The 25,439-nt window shown below is 44.3% G+C and overlaps 2 protein-coding genes across 9 annotated transcripts in view; both read right to left on the minus strand.

Annotated features, from left to right (window-relative positions):
* CCNB2 (cyclin B2) overlaps nt 1-15,422 on the minus strand; it is a 32,937-nt gene extending 17,515 nt beyond the window's left edge. The window contains exons 1-3 of the mRNA XM_004578036.3: nt 15,244-15,422; nt 12,549-12,677; nt 12,331-12,444 (exon numbers count right to left, since the gene is read on the minus strand). Coding sequence (XP_004578093.1) covers nt 12,331-12,444; nt 12,549-12,677; nt 15,244-15,267 — 267 coding nt within the window. The 5' untranslated portion in view covers nt 15,268-15,422. The remainder of the gene's footprint in view (nt 1-12,330; nt 12,445-12,548; nt 12,678-15,243) is intronic.
* Nucleotides 15,423-23,383: 7,961 nt separating this feature from the next.
* Nucleotides 23,384-25,439, minus strand: part of RNF111 (ring finger protein 111) — a 130,868-nt gene continuing 128,812 nt past the window's right edge. For all 8 annotated transcript variants that reach the window (XM_058665770.1, XM_004578040.3, XM_058665772.1 and 5 more), the window contains exon 14: nt 23,384-25,022. In XM_058665770.1, coding sequence (XP_058521753.1) covers nt 24,905-25,022 — 118 coding nt within the window. In that variant the 3' untranslated portion in view covers nt 23,384-24,904. The remainder of the gene's footprint in view (nt 25,023-25,439) is intronic.

A 25,439-nucleotide genomic window follows, 5' to 3' on the forward strand; every position in this document is an offset into this window, starting at 1 on the left:
GAACCCAGACAAAGAACCGTCTGTCCTGCTGGTCTGTTTGATTTGACCAGGAGCAGAGACAGAGCAGCAGATCACAGAACAGCAGTGCGAGAACATGGTGGATTTCACAGCCCAGTCAGCACCTTAGAGCCGAACTGGGCGCCATTTTGCGTAAGGAGGCAAAGGTAAGGGAAAGGATTGAGTATTACACTAAGCTAGGAGTGAACTCTCTTTTGACTCAGTGAACTGCAGTAACATGGCATTCTACAGGTTCCACCCAAGACAGGTCTGGGTAGCCCTCAGACCTGATGGCCAGCAGATCAAGAACTCTAGTAGTGGCACGCCAAGCGCCATTTTGTACACTGTGGCAATAGCTTTAGGACTGCAGGAGACAACAATGAACTGCGCATGTGCTGAGCTCATGAGAACTCACTGAGTTCAGTGGATTGCACTGGTCCCACAGGAAAATAATATCGACTGTGGCATTGTATGGGTCAAAATAGGTCCGTGTGGCCCCCAGACCTAATGTCCAACAGGTTCCGGCAAGATCAGCACTACCAACAACCTAGCTAAATAGGACACCTGGTGTCTCCCTAATCCTGGGACCTGCTCCAACCGAAGTGGGAGAAAGGTTGCAAAAATGGTGCACACTCAGCACGGCATCACAGCAGGTGGAGAGTGGTGAGCCAGGAGCTGGGGCTGTGGAGACCATGGTGGAAATCTAACCTAAGAACCCAGACCTGGAACTTGCTGGAGGTTGTAGCACAATTGGCTGCAAGCAAACAGCTGTGTACCAACTGCAATAAGTAAAATTGAACTGTAGACTTGTGGGTGACAGAGCTTAGAAACCTGCCCCAAGGAGAAGACTCTGCTAACCAGAAGTACAATGACCAAGAGCAAAAGAAGAGACAAAGGCACAATGTATATCACTGAAGACTCCCCTGTAAAGGAGCAAAACCCTATGTCAACCTCAGAGTTCGCCGAGGAATACTTCGAGAAAATGGGGGACACAGAATTCAGAAAACTCATTATAAAGCTTCTGATCAACAATGAAGCACATACAAGAGTTCAAAGAATTTAAGAAATATGTTAAACAGGAAATAGCAGCAATAAAGCAAATCAAGGCTGATATATCAGAAATTAAGAACAAAGTAGAGCAAATTAAAAGTACAGTGGAGAGTCTCCAAAATAGAATGAAGCAAGCAGAAGAAAGAATCTCAGGATTGGAAGATATTTCCTGTCACCATGGGGAAACAAAAAGCTGGAAGCAGAGCTGTATCAGGCCAAAAAAAGTATTCAAGAATTGAAAAACACTATTAAGAGGCCTAATATAACAGTTAAGGGAGTCGGGCCTGGCGCAGTGGCCTAGCAGCTAAAGTCCTCGCCTTGAACACGCTGGGATCCCGTATGGGCGCCAGTTCTAATCCCGGCAGCTCTACTTCCCATCCAACTCCCTGCTTGTGGCCTGGGAAAGCAGTGGAGGACGGCCCAAAGCTTTGGGACCCTGCACCCATGTGGGAGACCCAGAAGAGGTTCCTGGTTCCCGGCTTCGGATCGGAGCAGCACCAGCCGTTGTGGCTCACTTGGGGAGTGAATCATCGGACGGAAGGTCTTCCCCTCTGTCTCTCCTCCTCTCTGTATATCTGACTTCGTAATAAAAAATAAATAAATCTTAAAAAAAAAAGAAGAGTTATGGGAGTTCCAGAAGGTGCAGAAAGAGAAACTGGTTTTACAGATATATTTAATGAGGGCCCGGCACAATAGCACAATGGTTAAGGTCCTCGCCTTGAATGCGCTGGGATCCCATATGGGTGCTGGTTCTAATCCCGGCAGCTCCACTTCCCATTCAGCTCCCTGCTTGTGGCCTGGGAAAGCAGTCGAGGACAGCCCAAAGCCTTGGGACCCTGCACCTGCGTGAGAGACCTGGAGGTGGTTCCTGGCTCCTGGTTTTGGATCAGCACAGTACCAGCCATTGCGCTCACTTGGGGAGTGAATCGTCAGACAGAGGATCTTCCTCTGTCTCTCCTCCTCTCTGTACATCTGCCTTTCCAATAAAATAATAATAATATATATATTTTTTTAATGAAATAATAAGGGGAAAATTCCCTCATCTACAGAAAGAATTGGGAAACAACATCCAAGAGGGGCACAGAACTCCCAACAGGCTTAATCAAAAGCAATCTTCACCACGACACATGATCATCAAGCTCTCTTCAATTGAACACAAGTAAAAGATCCTTAAATGTGCACATGAAAAAAATCAATTGACATTTAAAGGAATGCCAATTAAACTCACAGGAGACCTCTCACAGGAAACTCTACAGGCCAGAAGAGAATGGAGTGACATATACCAGATTCTAAAAGAAAAAAACTGTCAGCCCAGGATAACGTACCCAGGAAAGCTTTCTTTTCTCTTTGAAAATGAAATAAAATTCTTCCATAGTAAAGAAAAGTTAAATGAATATGCCTCTTCCAACCCTGCCCTACAAATGTTACTTCAAGATGTTCTCTTGACAGAGAAGAGGAATAGCACCAAGCAAAACCAAAGGCAAATGCAAAGAACATCCCAGTAAAGTAACAGAAGACTAAATCAATGAACAATCCATTCCTAAAATGACAGGACCAAAGTACCACCCATACATATTAACCCTGAATGTAAATGGCTTAAGCTCAATCAAACGTCATAGATTAGTAGACTGGATTAAAAAACAAAACCCATTTATTTGTTGTCTAGTAGAGACACATTTCACCAACAAAAATCAGTGGAAACCATATCTCATGGATTTTGATGTTTTTGTTTTTGTTAGTTTCATCTCTTCAAAGCAGTTTCTTCTGATTATATTCTTCAATGACTCATAGATCAAACAGTAGCATCATTTTCTTCAAGAAGGTTTTTGATTTTCTTTTTCATTTCTTCAGTGACACATTAGTCATTCAGTAGCATGTTATTTAAGTTCATGGTGTTGTTAATGTCTTTTTTCTTTCTATTGTTGATTTTGTATTGTGACTTTTCATTTAAGGGGATTTACAGTAACTGAAATGGAGACTAACACATCCAGATGTGAAGATACAATGTAGTATGTATCTATTTCCAGACAAAGATGGACTTACATGGACCTGTTTACTATATCTTGACAATAGGATGCTGGACACTCTGCCATTGTCCATGCCCGCAATGATGGACATATGACTGTGTATGAAGAACTATACTTTAGTAATGATATAGGGGAACAGGTGATGGGGGAGGGGAAGTTAGGGAGGGGATAAAGGAAATCCCAGGAGCCTTTAACTGTATCATAAAATGATAATAAAGATTTTTAAAAAGCTTACTTATTTACTTCTTCAGGGTCTCATGCACCTAAATGACTTGGCTAGGTCACACTAAATGAAAACACTGGCCACATGGGTTCAGAAATTACTGGAGCAAATCATTCATTTTAACAGCCAAGCACAATGTTTTCTTCAACTATTATGAGTTGAAAAAGTTGCAACAGAAAAGCAAAAGAGTGGGACTAATGCAATAGCTTAAAAAGATTAAGCTGCTACAACTTTGTGTTTTTTTTTAAAGATTTATTTTTGTTGCAAGGTCAGATATACAGAGAGGAGGAGAGACAGGAAGATCGTCTGTCCGATGATTCACTCCCCAAGTGAGCACAATGGCCAGAATTGCGATGATCCGAAGCCAAGAGCCTGGAGGTCTTTTGGGTCTCCCACATGGGTGCAGAGTCCCTAGGTTTTGGGCCATCCTTGACCACTTTCCCAGGCCACAAGCAGGAAGCTGGATGGGAAGCGGGTCTGCCGGTATTAGAACCAGAGCCCATATGGGATCCCAGCATGTTGAAGGCGAGGACTTTAGCTGCTAGGTTACCACCCTGGGCCCCATATGCTGCTACTTTTAATGCTGGCATCTTGTATCAGAGCACCAGCTTATATCCCAGCTACTCTGCTTCCAGCTCCCTGCTAACGCACCTGAGAAGGCAACAGAAACTGTACTTGAACTCCTACCACAAGATGGGAGGCCCTGCTGTGTCTGTGTGTACAAGACATCTGTGATTTCCTCTCTGTGCATCACTCTGCCTTTCAAATTAATAAACAAATCTTAAAAAAAAAAATAAACAGGACCTGGAACAATGCCTCAGTGACTAAATCCGTGACTAAATCAGTGACTAAATCCCAGCTACTCCACTTCCCATCCAGCATCCTGCTTGTGGCCTGGAAAGACAGTAGATGATGGCCCAAACCCGTGGGACCTGCACCCACGTGGCAGACCCGGAAGAAGCTACTGACTCTGGATTGGCTCAGTTCTGGCCATTGTGGTCACTTGGGAAGTAAACCAGCAGACAGAAGACCTTTCTGTCTCTCCTCTGTGTAAATTTGCCCTTCCAATAGAAATAAATCTTAAGAAAACAGAAGAGAAAAGAGCAAGTTCCAGAGGACCTGTGCTGTGCTACAGCACATTAAGCCACTGCTGGCAACAGTGCCAACCCGTATGAGAGTGTGGTTCAATTCCAGCTGCTCCACTGTCAATCCAGCTCCCTGCTAATGCACCTGGGAAGCCAATATATGATCCAAGTCCATGCGCCCCACCACCCACATGGGAGACCTGTCTGAAACTCCTGGCTCCTGGTCTGGTAGCCAGCTATTACAGCCATCGGGGCAATGAGCAGATACAACATCTCTTTCTCCACCCCTCCCTGTCACTGTTTCAAATAAATAAAACCTTAAAAAAATAAATGAAAGCATGTCCCCATCTGTGAGCAAAATAGCAGAAGAAAGCAAAGCCCACATAAATATACACCACAATATTTTATATTTGTATGCTGACTGGGTGCTTATTTATAGAAACCACACAAATAAAAAATTTATAAAGTTAGTTAAATATTTAGTAATGAAGTATAAATAAACCATGCCTTCTAGAAAGAATAGGAGGTACAAAGTAAAGCCTCCCAGAACTGCTAGGCTATAAAGAATATGTGTTAAATATGTATTAAAGAGCAAGAGGAGGCTGCATAATAAAGCAGGTAACCTTAGCTTATACCAAAATTCAGTGACTGTTAAACTTGTCTCAAAGGAAAATACAACATCAAAAATAAACAGCCCTTGGGCTCGGCAGCGTGGCCTAGTGGCTAAAGTCCTCCCCTTGATCCCATATGGCCGCTGGTTCTAATCCCGGCAGCTCCACTTCCTCTCTATCTCTCCTCCTCTCAGTATATCTGACTTTGTAATAAAAATAAAATAAATTAAAAAAATAAATAAATAAACAGCCCTTAATCTGAGAAAGGGCCAAGTGTGTATAGGTCTGGCGCAGTGGCCTAGCAGCTAAAGTCCTCGCCTTGAACATACTGGGATCCCATGTGGGCGCCGGTTTTAATTCTGGTGGCTCCACTTCCCATACAGCTCCCCGCTTGTGGCCTGGGAAAGCAGTGGAGGACGGCCCAAAGCCTTGGGACCCTGCAGAGGAAGACCTGGAGGAAGCTCCCGCCTCCTAACTTTGAATCAGCACAGCGCGATCCGTTGCATCACTGGGGGAGTGAATCATCGGACAGCCGATTTTCCTGTCTCTCCTCCTCTCCGTATATCTGACTTTCCAATAAAAGCAAATCTTAAAAAAAAAAAAAAGGCCAAGTGTGTGAGAGGTATGGGTTCTCAAACTGCAGAGCGCAGTCTCTTGGGTGCCTGACAGGAGACCTCCGGGAAGCTGAACTAAGGCTGAAGGAAAGCAGGCTGGGGTGCCAGAGGAGGCAAAAAGAACAAAGATGAGTTGGTGAGGTGGCAGAGGACCAAGGAGGCAAGGGGAGCCTGAGCCCAGCTGAGGGCCTAGACTGTGGGCTGCAGCAAGGGCACCGTGACAGACACCCGCAGCTCAGCGAGAGGCTGGCTCACTGGAGGGGAGCTTCATCATCCTGCCCGGAAAGGCTGACAGCACAGGAAGTCAGGTGTTAGCTGTGTCTTCTCAACGTGGAACGCTCATCTCTGTCCCACTCAGAATACAGTCTTTAAGTCTGGTCACACCCCAAAGCTAACAGGATGAGACAAGTATATGTTCTGTGGCTCTGAATCCAAAATTGATGTAAAGAATCCCATGCGAAGTCCAACACATCATTCCTAAAAGACCTGAAGCTCCAACCTGTCTATTCAGGCAGTCACCTAAGCCCTAGGGACCAACTGTGCAATCTTCCATTTAGATCTGTTGAGCTAGTCCATTGTCACAGACTTTAATTTTATTTGAAGACAGACTTCCCACGTTCTGGTTCACTGTTCAAAGGCCCCTAACAGCCAGGACTGGGCCAAGCCAAAGCCAGGATGCCTGACCTCAATCCACGGACGGCAGGGTCTACAGTCCTTGGGCCGCCCACTGCCTCCCAGAGTGCATGTCAGTAGCAAGACAGAGCCGGGCTGGCCTTGAACCCAGGCACTGCAGAACAGGGGGCAGGGTCTCAAGCAGCATCTTAGCTCCTGTGCCAATCACCCTTTCCTATCACAAATCTTTGAACAAAAGTGATTTGTAAATAAAAACCTCCAAACTGGATGAACCAATGCATTCTTTGGCTAGTGAAGACAACTGGAAAGTCAAATCAAAAGCTGTATGAAGTGTGAATTTTTGCTTATCCTGGGGCAGGTATTCAATTTAGCAATTAGGGCGTCAGGGTCCCCTGTCCGAGAATGGGAGGTTGACAGCAGGCTGCAGCGGGGACTCCAGCTTTCTGCCGCTGAAGACCCTGGCCAGCGGCAGGACTGGGGTCCTCTCAGAAACATGGGGCGTGTGGATTGTGTTCCTGCTTGTGGCAGCTAGTAAGGGCTTTTAGGGAGGGAACTAACATATGGCTGCTCTCATTGTCCACCTCTTAATAACACAAAGTGTTTTAGTTTTGTTTTAATTTAGTTATGTTCAGAGGCTCCTGTTTGATCTAGCACAAGTTGAGACTGCAGAGAGGATCAATATTAATATGTAAATATAGGTGTATTCACAAGTTGTGGTAAGAGTTCCTATTACACCAGGAAATGCTGCAAGTGTCCATGAAGGCCATCTGAAATAGGAATGTCAGAGACTGGTGCCCTGAGTTTTCTAGTTTCTGCAGGCTGTAACTGATATGGCCAAAGTATAACATATCTTCCGGTGGTACAGTAGGACAAGCGGCTAGAATGCAGGCTCTGTGCTTGGGTGACCTGAGCTTATAACTGTTATTTACTAACAGTGAGAGGCTCAGCTTCTTTGTATAATGTGCAAACTAGTATAAAGCTAATAGCAACCGGGCCCGGCGGCGTGGCCTAGCGGGTAAAGTCCTCGCCTTGAACGCCCCGGGATCCCATATGGGCGCCGGTTCTAATCCTGGCAGCTCCACTTCCCATCCAGCTCCCTGCTTGTGGCCTGGGAAAGCAGTCGAGGACGGCCCAATGCATTGGGAGCCTGCACCCGTGTGGGAGACCCGGAGGAGGTTCCTGGTTCCCGGCTTCGGGTCGGCGCGCACCAGCCCGTTGCGGCTCACTTGGGGAGTGAATCATCGGACGGAAGATCTTCCTCTCTGTCTCTCCTCCTCTCTGTATATCTGACTTTGTAATAAATAAAATCTTTAAAAAAAAAAAAAAAAAGCTAATAGCAACCAAGTAGGAATATTGTAGACATTAAATGAATGAATGCTTAAGAGAAAAGAGTTCTTGGGCTCAGTATGGTAGCCTAATGGCTAAAAGTCCTCACCTTGCATGCACTAGGATCCTATATGGGTACTGGTTCCTGTCCCAGTGGATCCACTTTCCCTCCAGCTCCCTGCTTGTGGCCTGGGAAAGCAGCCGAGGATGGTTCAAAGCCTTGGGACCCTGCACCCGTGTGCGAGACCCAGAAGAGGCTCCTGGCTTTGGATCAGCTCAGCTCTAGCATTGCAGTAACTTGGGGAATGACCCAGCAAATGGAAGATCTTTGTCTCTTCTCCTCTCTGTGTATCTCACTTCCCAATAAATTTTTTTTAAAAAAAGAGTTTCTTTCTCTACTAAACTTAAGACATACATTATCAGATTAATTGCAGCAGGGGAGGATCACAACAAAAACTGATGCCAATCAGACACTTCATTGTAGCAACAAACACGTATGTGTGCATATACAGGTACTCTCACTTGTACATGGGTAGAACCACTTCCTGTGATTAGCTTTGAGAATGCAACAAATGGCAATTTGTGGGAATTAATGAACTGGTCACTTAGGTATTTTAATATTTTTGTTATTTGATGTCTATGTTCCTTGTGTAATTAAAAACAGTCATTCTTTTAAAAACAAATGTGGGGCCTGGCTCAGTGGCCTAGCAGCTAAAGTCCTCGCCTTGAACACCCCGGGATCCCGTATGGGCGCCGGTTCTAATCCTGGCAGCTCCACTTCCCATCCAGCTCCCTGCTTGTGGCCTGGGAAAGCAGTCGAGGACGGCCCAATGCATTGGGAGCCTGCACCCGTGTGGTAGACCCGGAAGAGGTTCCTGGTTCCCTGCTTTGGATCGGCATAGCACCGGCCATTGCGGCTCACTTGGGGAGTGAATCATCGGTCAGAAGATCTTCCTCTCTGTCTCTCCTCCTGTCTGTATATCTGACTGCAATAAAATAAATATTTTTTTAAAGTAAATAAATAAAAACAAATGTGAAGGGCCAGGCATGGTAGCGAAGCGGCTAAAGTCCTTGCCTTGCACACACCGGGGTTCCCATATGGGTGCCCGTTCTATTGCCGGCAGCCCCACTTCCCTTCCAGCTCCCTGCTTGTGGCCTGGGAAAGCAGTCAAGGACAGCCCAAAGCTTTGGGACCCTTCACCTACGTGGGAGACCCAAAAGAGGTTTCTGGCTCCTTGTCGGCGCGGTTCCGACCATTGCGGTCACTTGGGGAGTGAATCACCAGACAGATGATCTTCCTCTCTGTATATCTGACTTTGCAATAAAAATCTTTTTTAAAAATGTGAGCAGCTGTGTTTATTTTCCTTTTACACAGATCTTATATTAGGGAGAATTAGGCCATAAATCATGGTTCTGTTTGAATAGTGACTATCACCGATTTTGGTGTTGAAATCAAATCTGCAAAATCTCCCAGCTCCCCTGAGTTTCTGGCTGCCATTTCTCAGTTCTCCTAAGCATGCACCTGACTGTGAAAGTGCATGCTAACCCCACTTGGACTCCTGGAGTCCCTACCTGGCTAAGATGTACCTGGAGACGGAGTCAATAGTTTCATGTTTCCCTAATGCCCAGCAAACAAGGGGCTGAGGAAGGTCTCCCCTTCCTTTGAAAATACTCAGTGTTTACCAGACCTCTATGGTCATGGTCAGCAGCAAAAATTTTCTATGCACTCCCCCTGCCATCCCCACCTCGCCCTCCCCCTTCAGGATAACTAGCCTCTGTCAGTGCCCAGAACCCTTCAGCTGCTCAGCCAGGGCTCTGTCTCATCTGCCCTCCAGCCTCACAGAGAGGATGCTACCACAAGTCCGGGAGCACCAGCTCTCAAGTGCATCTCCAGGAAAGCAGCTAGAAACCTGTGCATTCCACTGACAACACCTCAAGTACAGGGCCGGCTGCCAAGGAGCAGGGAGGCCTCCAGGGCAGGAAGCAAGGGGCTCACCTGCCAGGAGGGGCCCCACCCTCAAAGACACAATGGTCCCTTCACTTTTTATAGCTCAGAGCAAAGGTGTGTTTTTGAACTGAAAAATAATTGTTCTTTAACTATTGATAACTTCTAAACTAGATCACTGAGCTATGTTTCCACCACGGAAGTGATGCTTATGTGAATGGAAACAGAGCAGCCTCAAAGGAGTCAGCCAAGGAGATGTGGGGAAAGGGCGGAGCAGTAAAGGGCATGGGAAGAAACAATTTTTCTTTTGTTTCTTTCACAACAATTTTTTTGGCTCACTGTACTTTTTTTTTTTTTTTAAATAGCCTTTTTTCTTCTACTTTCATTCAATCAATCAGAAATGTGTACCTAGGGGGAAAGACTGAGAATTTTAGGAAAGAAAATGAAAATCTTAAGTCCAACATAATACTCAAAAACAATTACCATTGATATTTTGCATTAATGTGTACACTTTAAAAGCTAATCTATGGTCACATGTATTCTGCTACAAACTGGTTTCCCAATAATGTTACAAGAATGTTGACATTGCAGAGATTCAACTAAACCTTGATACCTGTGGCTAAACGGTGTTTCATTACATGGACTTAAATCAATATCCCAATACAGGCTACTTTAGCAACTTTATAAGCAGTGTTCATTACAGCACTATTTAAAAGACCTTAACTATCCCTCTGATCATTTCTTTGGATGAAAATAAAAAGACTTACACGCTATGGAGAAGAATGATCTGAAATCCAATGCCAAAAACTCTGTCTGCAGTGTGGGAGAAACCACAAACAAGCACTGCATAGCAGCTCAGAGATTAACGTGTGAAAATGGGCCTCTGGCTTTGCTAGGTAGTAAGTCACCAACCAACTGAGCCACACAGATAACCAAGCAGGCAGGTTCGCTGGAGTATCTGCTCTGAGCTCCAGGATTCCATGCGAAGCCTTTGCCTCCTGCACTTCCCACCATGGAGCTCTGGGTAAAGGCTCCCCCAGGCCACCCTCTCCCTCAGACGTCATCAGCCAGCAAGATATCCCGCCATTACTTTAACAAATCTAAAGCCAAACAGGGCACCCTCCCGAAACATGCCTCCCTCTCTTGGCTTTCCTGTTTAACGACATTAATTTTTCTGTAAGTGCTTTAAGACCCACATGTTTAAATGGCCCATTCCTCCACACGAAGCAGTGTATCCAAAGTACCCTTTCTAAATCCCGAAGGATGTCCATGAAGGGCATTCTGCTACACCCTAACACAGTGTTGCTCCTTAGCCCCTCCCATGCATGACGACAGGTAGGGAAGAACTTAGGGCTCTGGGCTCCCACCTTACCTCCCACCCAGAGACACCTTATGATTTCAGTACTTTTTCTGTTCCTCAAACGTCTGTAGTCTCCTCATTGCCTAACAGGAGGCATTCTCATTCAGCTGCAACTGTCCTGTCTGAACGCTTTCTCCCACATAACTTCTGACTCAATCTAGACCTGCAGGCTCCTTGATCCCAGGACATGGACCGCAGCTTTTTTAACTTGGCTGCCCTGATGCTTACTGTTGCTTTTTCGCCCGTAAAGGGACCCTTCCCTAGTATCTTTCAAAGTCCCATTTATGACACCAGGTTTCCTTTAGCCACTCCATCTCTTAGTGTGCTCTCCCGCCTGCAGGTAGACCCTGCCAGGAAGCCACTCAGATCTCCCCTGTTCATAGGATGCTTGCTCACAGACCGCTCAGTGGCATCTAATCAATCCCTGAAATTGCTAATTTAATGTTCAGGTACATATGCCTCTTCTACTTAGTCTCCTGGAAGCCAGGTATTTCCTTGTCTAGCTTACCAAGTGGGTATGCACAGTGTGTGTTCAATATACCTCTTTTTCAATTGTGACAGACTTCAAAAAAACTCACAGAAAATGGAATTAAGATAAGTTTTCGGGAGAGAGAGAAAAATTGTGAAACCCACCCATGAGTTTCCTCTAACATTTTTCTTGTAATTTTTCCTATAAAGTTTTTTGTAGCATTCTCATATATGCAAAGTTCTATTTTGTAAAATTTCTAATATGTATATATACATATGTATATATGATATATATTTATCCTATGCTATAGTGAAGTATTTACTGTTATCTTCCAAGCAGCTACACGGTGCCTATGAACAAATAACTCCTGTATGACAGCTTGAGCATATTTGAACATGAAAGTGAACAAGTCCAGGAGTCTATCAGCACTCTAACTCCATTTGAGTTAACCAGTCATTCCCCAAATACCTGCAACAGCTAGAGTTGAGCCAAGCCCTACCGGGGAACCAGGAATACAATCCAGCTCTCCACAGGGTGGCAGGAATCCTGTTCCTTGAGCCTTTACAGCTGCTGCCCAGCATCCACCCTGGCAGGAAGCTGATTGGATCAGGCTAGAACTGAGACTCAAACCCAGGTATTCTGGTGAGGAGTGCAAGCATCTTAACCACTAGGCCTCATGTCCATGCTTCACACATTATGTTAATCAAGTCCCACAACATTTCACACTGAAATCACTGCTTTAGGTAGGAAGATGATACCGGGGTTTGGCTATCAGAATTCTCTGTTTCTGTGATGGCAAGGCACCTTTGCAGTACAGCTGGAAATGCACTACTTCGGGGCCTGGCATGACAACCTATGGATGGGAGATCTTTCTCCTTCTCCTTCTCTGTAAATCTGCCTTTCCAATAAATACAAATCTTTAAAAAAAAAAAAAAAGGAAAGAAAAAGGAAATGGACGACTTCACTGAGTGTAAATTCATTTCTTCCTACCTTTGGAGGCAGTGTTTCCATCTGCACTGGTTTCACAGAAGCAGTAGGTTTCAGCTGTTTGTTGACATTTGTTGCTTTGGTGGGCTGAACTGGAAGTTTAGAGTTCTGAGGTTTCTGCAAGGAAGAAGAAACACAAATGGGGCCAGATAGCCAGTGTTGCCCCTCTGTGCCATACAGGATCAGCGTCTATATGCACACTGAGGCCTCAGGATTTTTACCTTAGCTATCTGTACTGCTCTGGTTGTAACTCTATTTCCAATTTCTTCTAAAACAGCACGCCTGATAGTCACATGACTCTTAGCTTTAGGATTAACTCCAGCGTCTATATTCTCCACATCATTGGACACCTAAAAAACACACAACAAAAAGTTAAGCAAACATTAATATAAAATAAGTTAATATCAGGTACTCAAATTGAGACTTGCTTTAGGGAAGGTGAATGTGCTAAAACCCAGGAACAAGGCACACGTTAAGAAGTCTTTAGTTTTTTGTGATCGATAACATCACCCCAAATCATACATCTACTTTATCTGTGTTGTATGATCTTCCCAGCTGATGAAACTATTTGGAGGGGCAGGCACAGTAACCTAAGCCTCTGCCCAAAGCAACAGCATCCCATAGGGGCCCTGGTTAGAATCCCACCTGTTCCACCTCCCAGTCAGCTCCATGTTAATGGCCTGGGAAAGCAGATGACAATGGCCCAGATCCTTGGACCCTAGCACCACATGGGAGAGCCAGAGGAAGTTTCTGGCCACTGGCTTCAGAGCAGCCCAGTTCTGGCCGGTGCAGCCATTAGGACAGAGAACCAGCAGATGAGGCGCTATCTCCTGTCTGTATCTCTGCCTTTCAAATAAATAAAATCTTTTAAAAAAGCTATTTGAGTATTTAAGTGGGCCTAACAAATAAGCGATTATTTCTCCTGTAGTACCTACACCATTAGCTATTTCAGGTCACTTTTTTTTTTCTTTTGATTTTATTTTTTGAGGCCCCGCGTGGTGGCCTAGGGCCTTGGGACCCTGCACCCATGTGGGAGGCCTGAAGGAAGTTTCTGGCTCCTGGCTTCGAATTGGCACAGCACTGGTCGTTGTGGCCGCCTGGGGAGTAGATCATCAGATGGAAGATCTCTCTCCTCCTCTCTGTATATCTGACTTAGCAATAAAAATAAATAAATCTTAAGAAAAAAAATTTTTTTAAATTTTTATTAGAAAGTCAGTTTTACAGAGAGGAGTAGAGACAGAAAAATCTTCTGTCCGTTTATTCACTCCCTAATTGGTCGCAGTGGCCAGGGCTAAGCCAATGCAAAGCCAGGAGCCTGGATTGCCTTCCGGGTCTCCCACACTGGTGCAAGGTCCCAAGGCTTTGAGCCGTCCTTGACTGCTTTCCCAGGCCACAAGCCGGGAGCTGGATTGGAATTGGAGCAGCCAAGATAAGAACCAGAGCCCACATGGGATTCTGGTTTGTGCAAGGCGAGGACTTTAGCCACTAGGCTACTGTGCAGGGCCCTAGTTCAGGTCACTTTTTAAAAAAATGTTCCCATACAGAGATTGGTAACAACTCCAATCAGAGTAAAAAATTAAGGAGCTATAATATGAATACGTAAAAACAGGTTTGACTGTTTAAAAAAAATCACGCTGAATAACTTGAGCAGCTTCTCTTTGCCAATTAGCAAAATAAGAAATGCTCCAGGGGGCCTGACCTTAGAAATACAGCTTTGTCAGTAAGGTCCCCCCTACATAGACCTGCTGCGGTCAGGATGCTGAGGGATGCTACTACTCCTGGGTTGTTACCCAGTCTTGGCTCTCAAATGCTGAGAGGCCAAAAGGCTGGAAATAAAAATTGATGGTTGGTGTTAACTCGCTTTAGACAGAATGTGATTAGAAGCAAAATCTGCTTTAGTAAAAAAAAAAAAAAAAGAAAGAAAGAAAAAAAAAAAAAAAAGCAATTCCCATCACAAAGATTGATCATACAGTGGTAAGCATTTCAAAAGCAAAACAGGGTCCTATCCTGAAGATGTGGGGGGTCCTTCTCTTAAGAAAACTCCCTAAAGAGGACTTGAGTGAATCTATAATGGCAGAGGCCAGAGAGAAATCTTTCCTTGAAAGATTTTGATGGGATTTAGAGTCACAAAAAGTTATGAATTAAATGCCGGATGGATTTACTCAGGACTTAAAATTTATATTCTCGAGTGGCACTGTTCAATTTTTCCAGTATCAATGGCCAGTTTTATGAAGCATTTGTAAACGTAACTCTCATGGGTGGAAACCTGCTCATGTAACTGTTAACTGTGTTAACTAGCAGCTTGGCCTGGCAAATGTGCTGCAGCTGTGTCACGGCCCGCCCCGCTGTTAGCAATGCAAAGGTGGATCTGAGGGGAAAAATACCCCAAACAACCTAACACTTGGTTTGTTACAAAGATTAAATAAACAAGCTTGGACTCTTTCGTCTCACTCAGCCATATGGCAGAAGCTACATGCATAATCTCTATTACACTAGTCAATCTTTTTTTTTTTTTAAGGGAACAAACCCATACCACAGTGAACTTAGCCTGGAAGCCCGCGAGTGCGGGAACACAGCCGTGGCCGCTTTGGGCGTGATCCAACAGGCCTGAGGAACCCGTCTCGGCTCCCCACCCCCACCACAGATCCCAGCACCGGCAGGCAGTTAGGAGCGAGCGGGGAAGGAAAACCCAGGACGGGCCTGAGCTTCGCCAGCTAGTGACGGCCAGGGACCCCCGGGGGTCGCGTCCAGGGCCGCTCGTTTGACAGGTGTCACCTCCGACACCGGCCCGACCCCTCCCCAGCCCGGGGCAGCACTAAGCCGACCACGGCCGGCCCCCGAAGGCCCCGAGGCGAGGAGGCAGCTGTGGCCGGGAACAAAGGAGCCGGGCGCGGCGGGGAGGCCAGACCCACTCACCGTCGGGCGTCGGAGCAGCGCCATGAGGGACGCGGAGGCGAGTCCCACAGCCCGGCCGGGGAGCTGGCAGGCACTGGCGTCCGCCGCCGTTGGAGCGGCTCCCTAGGCCGGCTCCGCACAGCGGCTTCGGCGAGCTTCCCTTGGTCCAGGATTCAAATACCGCGCAGCCCGCGACGCACGCGCTCCCATTGGGCGACCTCACGCACAGCGCGCCCTGCTCATTGGTTAAATCGGGAAGCACGCCCGAGCGCTGATTGGCGGAATGGTCGCAGGCTCCTCCCCGTTTGGTTGGCATTACAACTATGGGAAGGGCTTGGTTTGGTTTTGTGTTTGTCCTTGTTGTTTTAGGATTTTTGTGTCATTTAAAAACGCAGCTTCTGGGCCCGGCGCTGTAGACTATGGGCTAAAGTCCTCCCCTTGCATCGCCAGGATCCCATATGAGCGCCGGTTTGTGTCCCCACTTCCCATCCAGCTCCCTGCCTGTGGCCTGGGAAAGCAGTCGAGGATGGCCCCAAAGCCTTGGGACCCTGCACCCCGCGTGGGAGACCTGGAAGAGGCTCCTGGCTCCTGGCTTCGGGTCGGCTTAACCACGATCAGCTTGGGGAGTGAGCCACTGGACAGAAGATATGTCTCTCCTCTCTATAAATTTTTACAATAAAAACAATTAGAAATAAATCTCACACACACACACACACACACACACACACACACACACAACCTCTCTGAAAGAGGATGAAGGCGTCTCTTAGCATCTCCGGGGTTGTCCCTCCCACTTTGGGGGTGCGGAAGTTGGAAAGGCCATTTCTGACCTTGCAGGGAGGCCAAGTTACAGCTGAGGTTACTGGATCTGCCTTGTTTGGGCCTCAAGTGTGATACGTTGCTGAGAAGCAAACGTGGGCTAAAATAGAGGGAACTGCGGTGTTTCCTCAAAAATTAAGATTCCCAGAAAGGGGGTGGGTGGGTGCGTGATTTGTGCCGTTCATGATGGTTTCTGTTAGTTCTTCATTGCATTCCCAGCACCTAACAGAACAATGAAAAATCCTCGGATCTCAATTTTAAAACAAGGGCTGGGCCTGCGGAGAACAGGGGCACGGAGGGTGCTTGGAAGCCTGTATTCCATATCCGGGTCATTGGCTCTGCATTTCTAATCCAGCTTCCCTCAAATGTGCCTGGAAGGCAACAGGTGATAATTTGAGTCTTGGGGGGGCCTACCACTTTTGTGGGAGACCCAGGTGGAATTCCTGGCTCCCAACTTCAGCCTGGCTACTTGGAGCCATTTGCAGACTGAACCAGTCAATGGAAGATATCGTTCACCCTGTTCCAAATAGGGCTTAAAAGTTTTCGTGGTGAACAAAAGCTTTTGTTTTCTGTGAAATGCTCAAAGTTGTATGTTACCTTAATCAGCTTTGGTGGAATGTCCCAATTGGTTTTAAAGCTGACAGCCTCAATTCAGGACTAGGCTGTGCCTGTGAGTAGTGCCAGCCAATCCTGCTCACAGATAATGTTAAGACGGCGTTTGCAGGCCAGTACGCTTGCCTGGTGACTAAAATCCTTGCCTTGCACACCCGGGGTCGCATATGGACGCTGGTTCATGTCCAGGTCGCCCTGCTTCCCATCCAGCTCCCTGCTTGTGCCCTGGGAAAGCAGTCAAGGATGGCCCAAAGCCTTGGGACCCTGCACCAGTGTGGGAGGGATGGAAGAAGCTCCTGGCTCCTGGCTTTTGATTGGCGCAGCTCTGGCCATTGTGGCCACTTTAGGGAGTGAATCAACAGACAAAAGATCTGTCTCTTCTCCTTTCTGTATACCAGACTTTCCAATAAAAATAAAATAAATATTTAAAAAATTAAAATAATTAAAATGAAGTGCAAAAAAACCTGTGTCTGATTTCCTTTTAGCTTTTATGCCTTTAACAGTTCACTTCAATCCTGTCCATTTCCACAACCCTCTTTTGAAAGCCTTTCTGACAGTCTGATTCAGGGGGTTGACTGGAATAAGCTGAGATACCGTCGATTCCAGCATCTCCCCAACTTCCCATACATTCTGTTTGTCTCATCCCATCATCAGGGAGGGTCCCACGCCAGGTTCCTGGCCAGAGGAACAGCTCATTTTCTTCTGCTGTTTGTGCTTAGATTTTGAGCTTTATTTTTCACAAGACCAAACAACTTGTCACTTTTTGCTAACTTGAATTTTCTTTGCATGAGGCCCCTCCTATTTTTATGTGATTATGTGTGTCTGTTTAAAGAATGTTAAGTTGATAGCTTTTATTTTTTAAGTTGACAGTGGTTGCCTCCTGAAAGCCAACATTACGCTGAAATGCTCAGGCTCCTGGGCATAGGAATAACGTCTCCTAGTGCCTCAGACAAGTCATCCTTCCAGCGTAAGCCCTGCTGATTGGTGCTGACCACTCGGAGATGGCTGTGTCACTTTCAATTTGTTACTTTTTTGATTTCTGAAAACTCATATTTCAAGTTGGAAATCCAGGACATTTGAAATAGAAGAAAATTCTGCTGAAAGGATGAATTAAAAATGCAAATCCTCAAAAAGAAAAGCTGTTCTCCCTTGGGAAATACCACCACTTGGTGTCTGCTGCAAGCACTGTGCCCAAGCAGGTGAGGCCACCACCTGCAATGCTGGCATCCTGCATGATCACCTGAGGAAACAGTGGAGCACAGCTCCGTGTTTGGGCCCCTGACATCCACCAAGGAGACCAGGAGTCCCAAGCTTCCAGAGTTGGCATTGGCCAACCCTGGCTGTTGCAGCCATCTAGGGAGTAAGCCAGTGATTGCCAGCACTCTGTCTCTCATTTGCAAGTTTCATTCTCCATCACTCTTTCAAACAAATACTGTTTTAAAAAAAATGCCACCATGCCAAGATCTAATTTAGCATGAACCACAAACACATGGTTGCATGCTTTTTAAAATTCAGATTACATGAAGTATGGTGATCAAAGATCTCATTATTTTGAGAACATTAACTACAAGTACCTTGACATGACCAAATGAAGGCATCTGTCCTCTAACATCTGAAGAGCTAGCACACAGCAAGGAACCAAATTGTTTCCCATCTCTAGAATATAGACCCTATAACTGAACTTGCAGGAACCTCTTCCAAAGGAGAGGGGGCCATTTGGCACAATGGTTAAAATCCAGCACAGTGGTGCTTGATAGCCTAGTGGCTAAAGTCCTTGCCTTGCATGCGCCACGATCACATATAGGCACCTGCTCCACTTCCCTTCCAGCTCCCTGCCTGTGGCCGGGAGAGCAGTAAGGGACCCTGCCCAAAGTCTTGGGACCCTGCACCCACGTGGGAGACAGAGAAGCAGTCCCAGGCTCCTGGCTTCAGATCAGCTCAGCTACCGCCATTGCGGCCCTTTGGGGAGTGAACCAGTAGACAGAATATATTTCTCTCCTTCTCTCTGTAAAGCTGACTTTCCAATACAAATAAATTATAAATAGAAAAAACACCTCATGCTAGGACACCTACATTCCGTCACAGTGCCCAACTCCTAGTTTTGCTTCCGATGCCAGCTTTCTGCTGATGGATACTGGAAGCAGCAGACGATGACTCAAACATTTGGGCCACTGCCACCCATGTGGAAGATGCAGGTGGAGTTCTAGACTCCTGGCTTTAACCTGGTGTCTGTCTCTTCCTTTGAAATAAAGGTTAAAAGAAAAAAATCTTGGTAGTGGCTGTAAGCGCTCAGAAAGAGAATGTGCTTTCTTCCATATACAATGCTCTGCCCCTGAAGAACCAGAGGAACAATCTGTTCCTCAGTGTTCCACAAAGAAACAAAACCAATAATAAAGGCGAGGGGCGTGCAGAAATATACACAAGATTTGCTGTAATTGGCTTATATAGTTATGAAGGCTGACAAGTTTGAGGATCTGCAGTGTTCAGGCTAGAAACCCCAAAAGATCTAATCCCATATTTCTAGTCACAAGACTGGCGGACTCAAGACCCAGGGAAGACGTTTCCTTTGAATGTCAAGGCAGGAAAAACTTGGACTCCATCTCAGACAGACACAAAAACTACCTCCTGTTTCTGGGTCAAACTTCTTGTCTGGCTTTTGACTGATCAGCAGAGGTCCACCACACTAGGGAAGGCCGTCTGCTTTAATCTGCTGATTCAAATGGGAGTCATGTCTAGAAATGCTCCCCCGCCAGACCACACCATCCCTGCACACCCAGAATATTGTTTGGCCAAACTGGTGCCCCATGGCTAGAACTCGAAGATATGTGGTGCATTATTGTAATGGTAGCCAGCAAAAATACTGTGCAGATTTTCCAAGTTACACAGAAGTAAGGCAGAGGAACTAACACCCAGCTGTCTCTACCCAAAAAAACCGGGGATGCCACTGTTGGAGAACAGGCTTCTCCATATGCAAATCCCTGGTATAGGGAGGAAAGTTGAATGTGTTCAGCATGTTTTGTACCTGGAAGCCTTGCAAGTCAATGTGCTTATTTTATCTTATGTGATGAATCAGATAGCCGATTTTTTTCCTGCACATTAACAGGTGTACTCTATATCCTATGCTCTCAGATCTGAGCTAATTGTGTCACTGGCTAAGACCAACACAACGTGACAGAAGTGGTATGGTTCCACTTCCAGGTCCATGTCTTAGGAGGGCTATTTTTGTTTTCTTCCTGGAGCCCTACCATTGGGTAGTGTCTAGCTGGCCCTTGTTGGAGAGACACTGAAGAGAAATAACAAACGCACCATGAGCTCTTCTAGCTATCCCAGCTGGGCCATCAAACAAACAGAATGGGGCAGAAGTGACAGATTATAATTTTCAAACTAGGTTTAAATAAAAAATGGCATGGTGGTTTCTTTTGGGGGTATCCCTGGACTGTATGCCATGGGAAAATCAGCTGCCCTGTCATGAAGATATTCAAGCAGTCCAAGGAGGAGCTGGAGGATCAAGGACATGAGTTTTGCAGCCTGGGAATCGCCTGTGGACAGCCTGGAAGGGCATCACTGCAGCAGATCCAGTGAAGAGACAGAGCTTGTGTCAAATGCCAAACTACACATCAGGCATGATGCTTATACTACCGAATTGTGATAAAGCTGTAACTCTTTCCCATTAGTAGGTAACACATCTTTGGTGGCTCCAGTGGCTAACTAATGTTCTAAGAACCCAGGTACCTCCTAGCAATTTATTCTCCAAGCAAAAACACTAACAGTACGGTAATCTAAAGAGCAACCCAATGAGAGGCATTCTTTATTCCTTTCTAGAAAGGTTGAGAAAATATTGAGGGAGATTTAGCCTGCCTCTTCCAATTCTTTTTTAAAAGATTTATTTATTTTATTACAAAGTCAGATATACAGAGAGGAGGAGAGACAGAGAGGAAGATCTTCCATCCGATGTTTCACTCCCCAAGTGACTGCAGCAGCCGGTGCTGCACCGATCCAAAACTGGGAACCAGGAACCTCTTCCAGGTCTCCCACACAGGTGCAGGGTCCCAAAGCATTGGGCCGTCCTCGACTGCTTTCCCAGGCCACAAGCAGGGAGCTGGATGGGAAGTGGAGCAGCTGGGATTAGAACCAGCGCCCATATGGGATCTCGGCATGTTCAAGGCGAGGACTTTAACTGCTAGGCCATGCCGCCGGGCCCGTCTTCCAATTCTCTTGACAAATATTTTTCTCACATAAAGCTTCCTGAGAACCTAAAGAACAGAATCCTTAGGATAACAGGTATAGAGCCTCACATTACAGATAAGTTCCCAGGGAGGTGAGAGGCAGGGCAAGTCCTTAGGTCATCCCCCAACTGCCAGACTGGAAATGCATTTTTAATTGTGTCCTCAGCCATGCTGGCAATGGAAGAAAACAAATTCTTGCTTTCCAGAGCAAAATATAGTGGTAACAGTCTGCAAAATTCAACACTTTGCAAAGGTTTTCTCCCCATCACGTGCTGATAGCTACTACTCTAAGTAAATCTAACTCAAAAGACCCCACACTGAAAAATTCTTATTATTTTCTAAAGATTTTATTTTTATCACAAAGTTATATATACAGAGAGGAAGAGAGACAGAAAGATTTTCCATCTGATGATTCACTCCCCAAGTGAGCTGCAATGGCTGGTGCTGCGCCGATCCAAAGCCAGCAGCCAGGAACCTCCTCCAGGTCTTCCACATGGGTATAAGGTCCCAAGGCTTTGGGCTGCCCTCCACTGCTTTCCCAGACCACAAGCAGGGAGCTGGATGGGAAGTGGGGCTGCTGGGACTAGAACCGGTGCCTATAGGGGATCCCAGCACGTTCAAGGAGAGGACTCTGGCCGCTAGGCCACTGAGTCGGGCACGAAAAATTATTATTAATATCCTCTACCATTTTCTAGTAATGGTAGAGGATTCATATACACAATCTGGCTACACAGAAGCTTTTGAGAATACCTCCCAAGTCATTTCTTGGAGATAGAAGCCAAAGGAAAGGCTAGAAGCAGCTCAAATACAACACAGGTAGTTGTATGTATTTAGCTCCTATAGGAAATCAAGCACTGCACAGTTGGGGAGAGATAAATCAGGAGAGCATAACAAACTCTAAATATAACCTGCTGGTAGTAGGTTCCTAAGCTACAGCCTTTAACAATACCAACGTGCAATGCTGTTCCTGCTGTGACAGTGAGGCCAGGGACAGAAAATGCATGTGCTGGGACTCAGCAGCCCATCAGACAGAGGTTAAAGTGGGCTGCTCCTTCTCATCTAGTCAGCTACTTGGACTCAATGGAGGCAGGAAAATCTCCTCTATAGTGCAGCATCTTCTTAAGCTACCATTTTTCAAAGCAGAAGCTTTTGGGTGGCAGAGAGCGAGTAAGTATAGGAAGACTTCATGTTCTTAAGAATGTTATCATATGTCCAGCACTTTATACTCACTGTCTCATTTAATTGTGGTAATAACCCTAAGAGGTAGGTTCTAATTGTTTTGCAGATAACATTTACTTCTTAATGAGAAATAATTGTTTTGAAATAATTCTTATTTCAAGAAAGTGACTGAAATCTATGACTGGGAGAAGATAATTCATCCTTGATACATCCAACATCTTGGCACATCAAGGCTTCAATAAACAGTAACATTTACTGTATGTAGAGGTTTCGGAAGTTAAAAATTAGGAAAAAAGTTAAAAAAAAAAAAAGGAATTAGGATGCATTCTCTACAGATTTAAATTATCACCATTCACAAAACACTAATAATGGAATGTCCAGGAAGAATTACTATTTTAATTTCAGAGTTTCACTAAGTACAAATAACAGTTTTGAAAACAGACTAGTTTTTCCCCATGTCAGTTATGGCTCAATTGCTGAAGTATGCTAGTAGCTAAAAGTCATCAGAGTAAAAAAAGGTTTCAAATACCAGTTTATCACTTACATATTAAAAATAAAGAAAAGTAAAGATTTGCTGACAAAATAATTTTAAAGTATTTGGATAGCTATGACTGAAATGTTAATTTTGTTGCAGCAGACAATGTAAAACATCAAAACAAAACACAGAAAGTCAATAGTTCAAAACCATTCGCTTCTTTACTTGGTTCATTCCTAACCACCATTTCCTGTAACAGCAGTAGCTTATTAGTAAGCTCCTGCAGTAACAATTTAAGTTCGCTCCACAAATACTCCCATCAAATAAATTTTAAAGTAACAATGCTTCATCTACAATTTAAAAAAAAAATCAGTAGTAACTATATGGCAAATCAACAGGTAGCTGGGCATCTTAAACTGAGAAATCTATCTGTGCTTGTGTTCTGGGGAGCATCAAGAGGACTCCACGGCATGAAATCCTCTCCTGCTGACTTCAGTCCCGCGGCCCAGAGCCGGGGTTTTCCAGTGGTAAACTCCTATTTCCACACAGCTAAAGGGGCAGACGGCAGACACGAGTCAATGCTCTTCCTCAATCTCCCAAACTTCTGCTACAGCAGCTCATGATCAAAGATAGTTGATCATAATCCAGCCCCCATCCCCATACATACTATGTTGAAGCAGACTGATATTGACAATGAACTACAATGTAACACTAATATAAAAGACAAGTAGCCATAATGAACACAAACACCAAATTATGTAAATGCCAATTTGAATGGGATCACTTTTTATGAATTCCAAGATGTTTAAATTGTTTTTATAAAAACTAATTATGAAACACAAAGACAATAGAAATATAAGTTATTTATTAATCAATCCACTTACAAAGCAGGTGGTTTAATGCAAGCTTATTGACATCTTCACATATGATCCATGGGAACATGTCTTCCACATACAGACAGTGATAGTACTGACTGGATGCATTTGCAATCTGGGGCATATTAAGCATATTTCAACAAATAAAATTAGACTATCCTGTATATGAAAGTATCTTGATAATATGTATCCTGAAGTGGATTAAAACTTCCTCCAAAGGAGAAATGTTAGTATGTTAACTTAACTTTATATTCTATATTATGCAGTAAATCTTAACTATAGAAATTAAAAATTTTAAATCAGTGATCGACTCTTGGTAAAGTACGAAATGGGAATATATAACCATAGCAACAGTAGGTTGACAGTATAATTTGTGCCTCACAGTTTCTGCAGATTTACTGTTTTCAAGTTTAGAGAGAAATAAAACAAGAGACATGTAGATTCAGCTGACTTTATTTATCTTGAAACTAATAAAAATCCCTTTCAGGTGATCCTGGAACTTTTAGAAGTTCTATGAATGCATAAATACCTAGTAATGACTGAAATCCTAATTCTTGACTAGATGTGTTTACAAAATCAACATAGCAGATATCTTCACCACTCGTGCTTGGCAGAAGACTAACAAAATTCTACATGTCTTTTTTAATTTCCCTAAAATTTTGTTAAATCTGCAAATATGTACAATCCAGGCAACTGAATTTAATATTTAGTGTTCATCAGAGCTGTTTCACAGCAGCAAAAATTCAGTCAGGGAAAGAAAGTTCTAAATGATATAGGAAAAAGATAAATACAATCAGAACAGCAGTCTAAATGTATAGCAATATTCAACTCTATGTGCACTGTGCTGAGAGGAAAGGGATACACCAAGAAACTTGTCTTGATCACTCTGATGATGTGGACACCACCTGCATCTGATGGAATATGGTTTGCAGTCTGTTCCCAGCATTAAGGATGGTATTTAACTCAGAATTTTGTATTGTAAATATACAGCAGCCACTTTGTCCTAATTAAGGAATGTCTTAATACACAATATTATCATTTTCTAGAGGATCTTTATACATTAAACTAAAATACATGATCGATTAAATTAAAGGTTAGTAATGGATAACAAAAAATCATAATTCTCAAGGGTTGGAACTAGGTAAAAAACAGAGATCACAAAACTCTACTTACTAAAGCAGCTAATCTTGCCTGCAAGTTTAGGGTCACAAGCCCATAATATGTGCAAAGAAATGCAATACAGGAACCATGCAAAAATACAGTAAAATGATACAGGAAAAATGTCAAATCTAGGAAAAAAAAAAGGTTTTATAAATACATCTAAATCAACTGTATACATAAATTGTAGGGCTAGCATTAGTTGTACCATATAGCAGAGCCAGCAGTCTAAGTTCAATGCTTTCAAATCTGCGCAGGTAAGTCATGCCATCTTTGGTTGACTGCAGTACCGGGAAGGATGGGAATGAGAGGGAGGGCAAGAGTTCTGAAACATGATGTCAACTTTCACTTGGCAGCTGGGCCTCAATGTCCACTCTGCATATGGGGCACTTCTTATTAGTAATCAACCACTGGTCAACACACACTTGATGGAAAAGATGCATACATGGAAGACGCCTATTTTTGACAAAACAAAAACAAAAACAAGTTAATTTTATGACAATTACCATGTCATTTATTTATAAATAAGTCATGCATGAAATAATTCATTAATGTTTTCAGGTTACTAGGCAGTTCTATCTTTTGGAGAAAAAATATGGGCATATTTATGGGTATCTGCATGGGCAATATAACCTATCAACGGTTAGGATGATGAACTGTACCAGTTATGGAACTACATCAGAACTTAAATCATAAATATACAGTAGCAATACTGTTCTTAAGGGCTGACTTAATATAAATATTATTCTAGCCAAAAGATCTTGATAACTAAACTTAAGTCAGTAAAGATCAGTAATGCTGTTTTCACAGGGTAACTGCCATATCCTCTCCCTTTTTAAAGATTTATTTAAAAATATATTTATTTATTTTTTT

This window comes from Ochotona princeps, chromosome 6 (genome assembly GCF_030435755.1).
Source record: "Ochotona princeps isolate mOchPri1 chromosome 6, mOchPri1.hap1, whole genome shotgun sequence".
In the NCBI taxonomy this organism is placed as follows: domain Eukaryota; kingdom Metazoa; phylum Chordata; class Mammalia; order Lagomorpha; family Ochotonidae; genus Ochotona; species Ochotona princeps.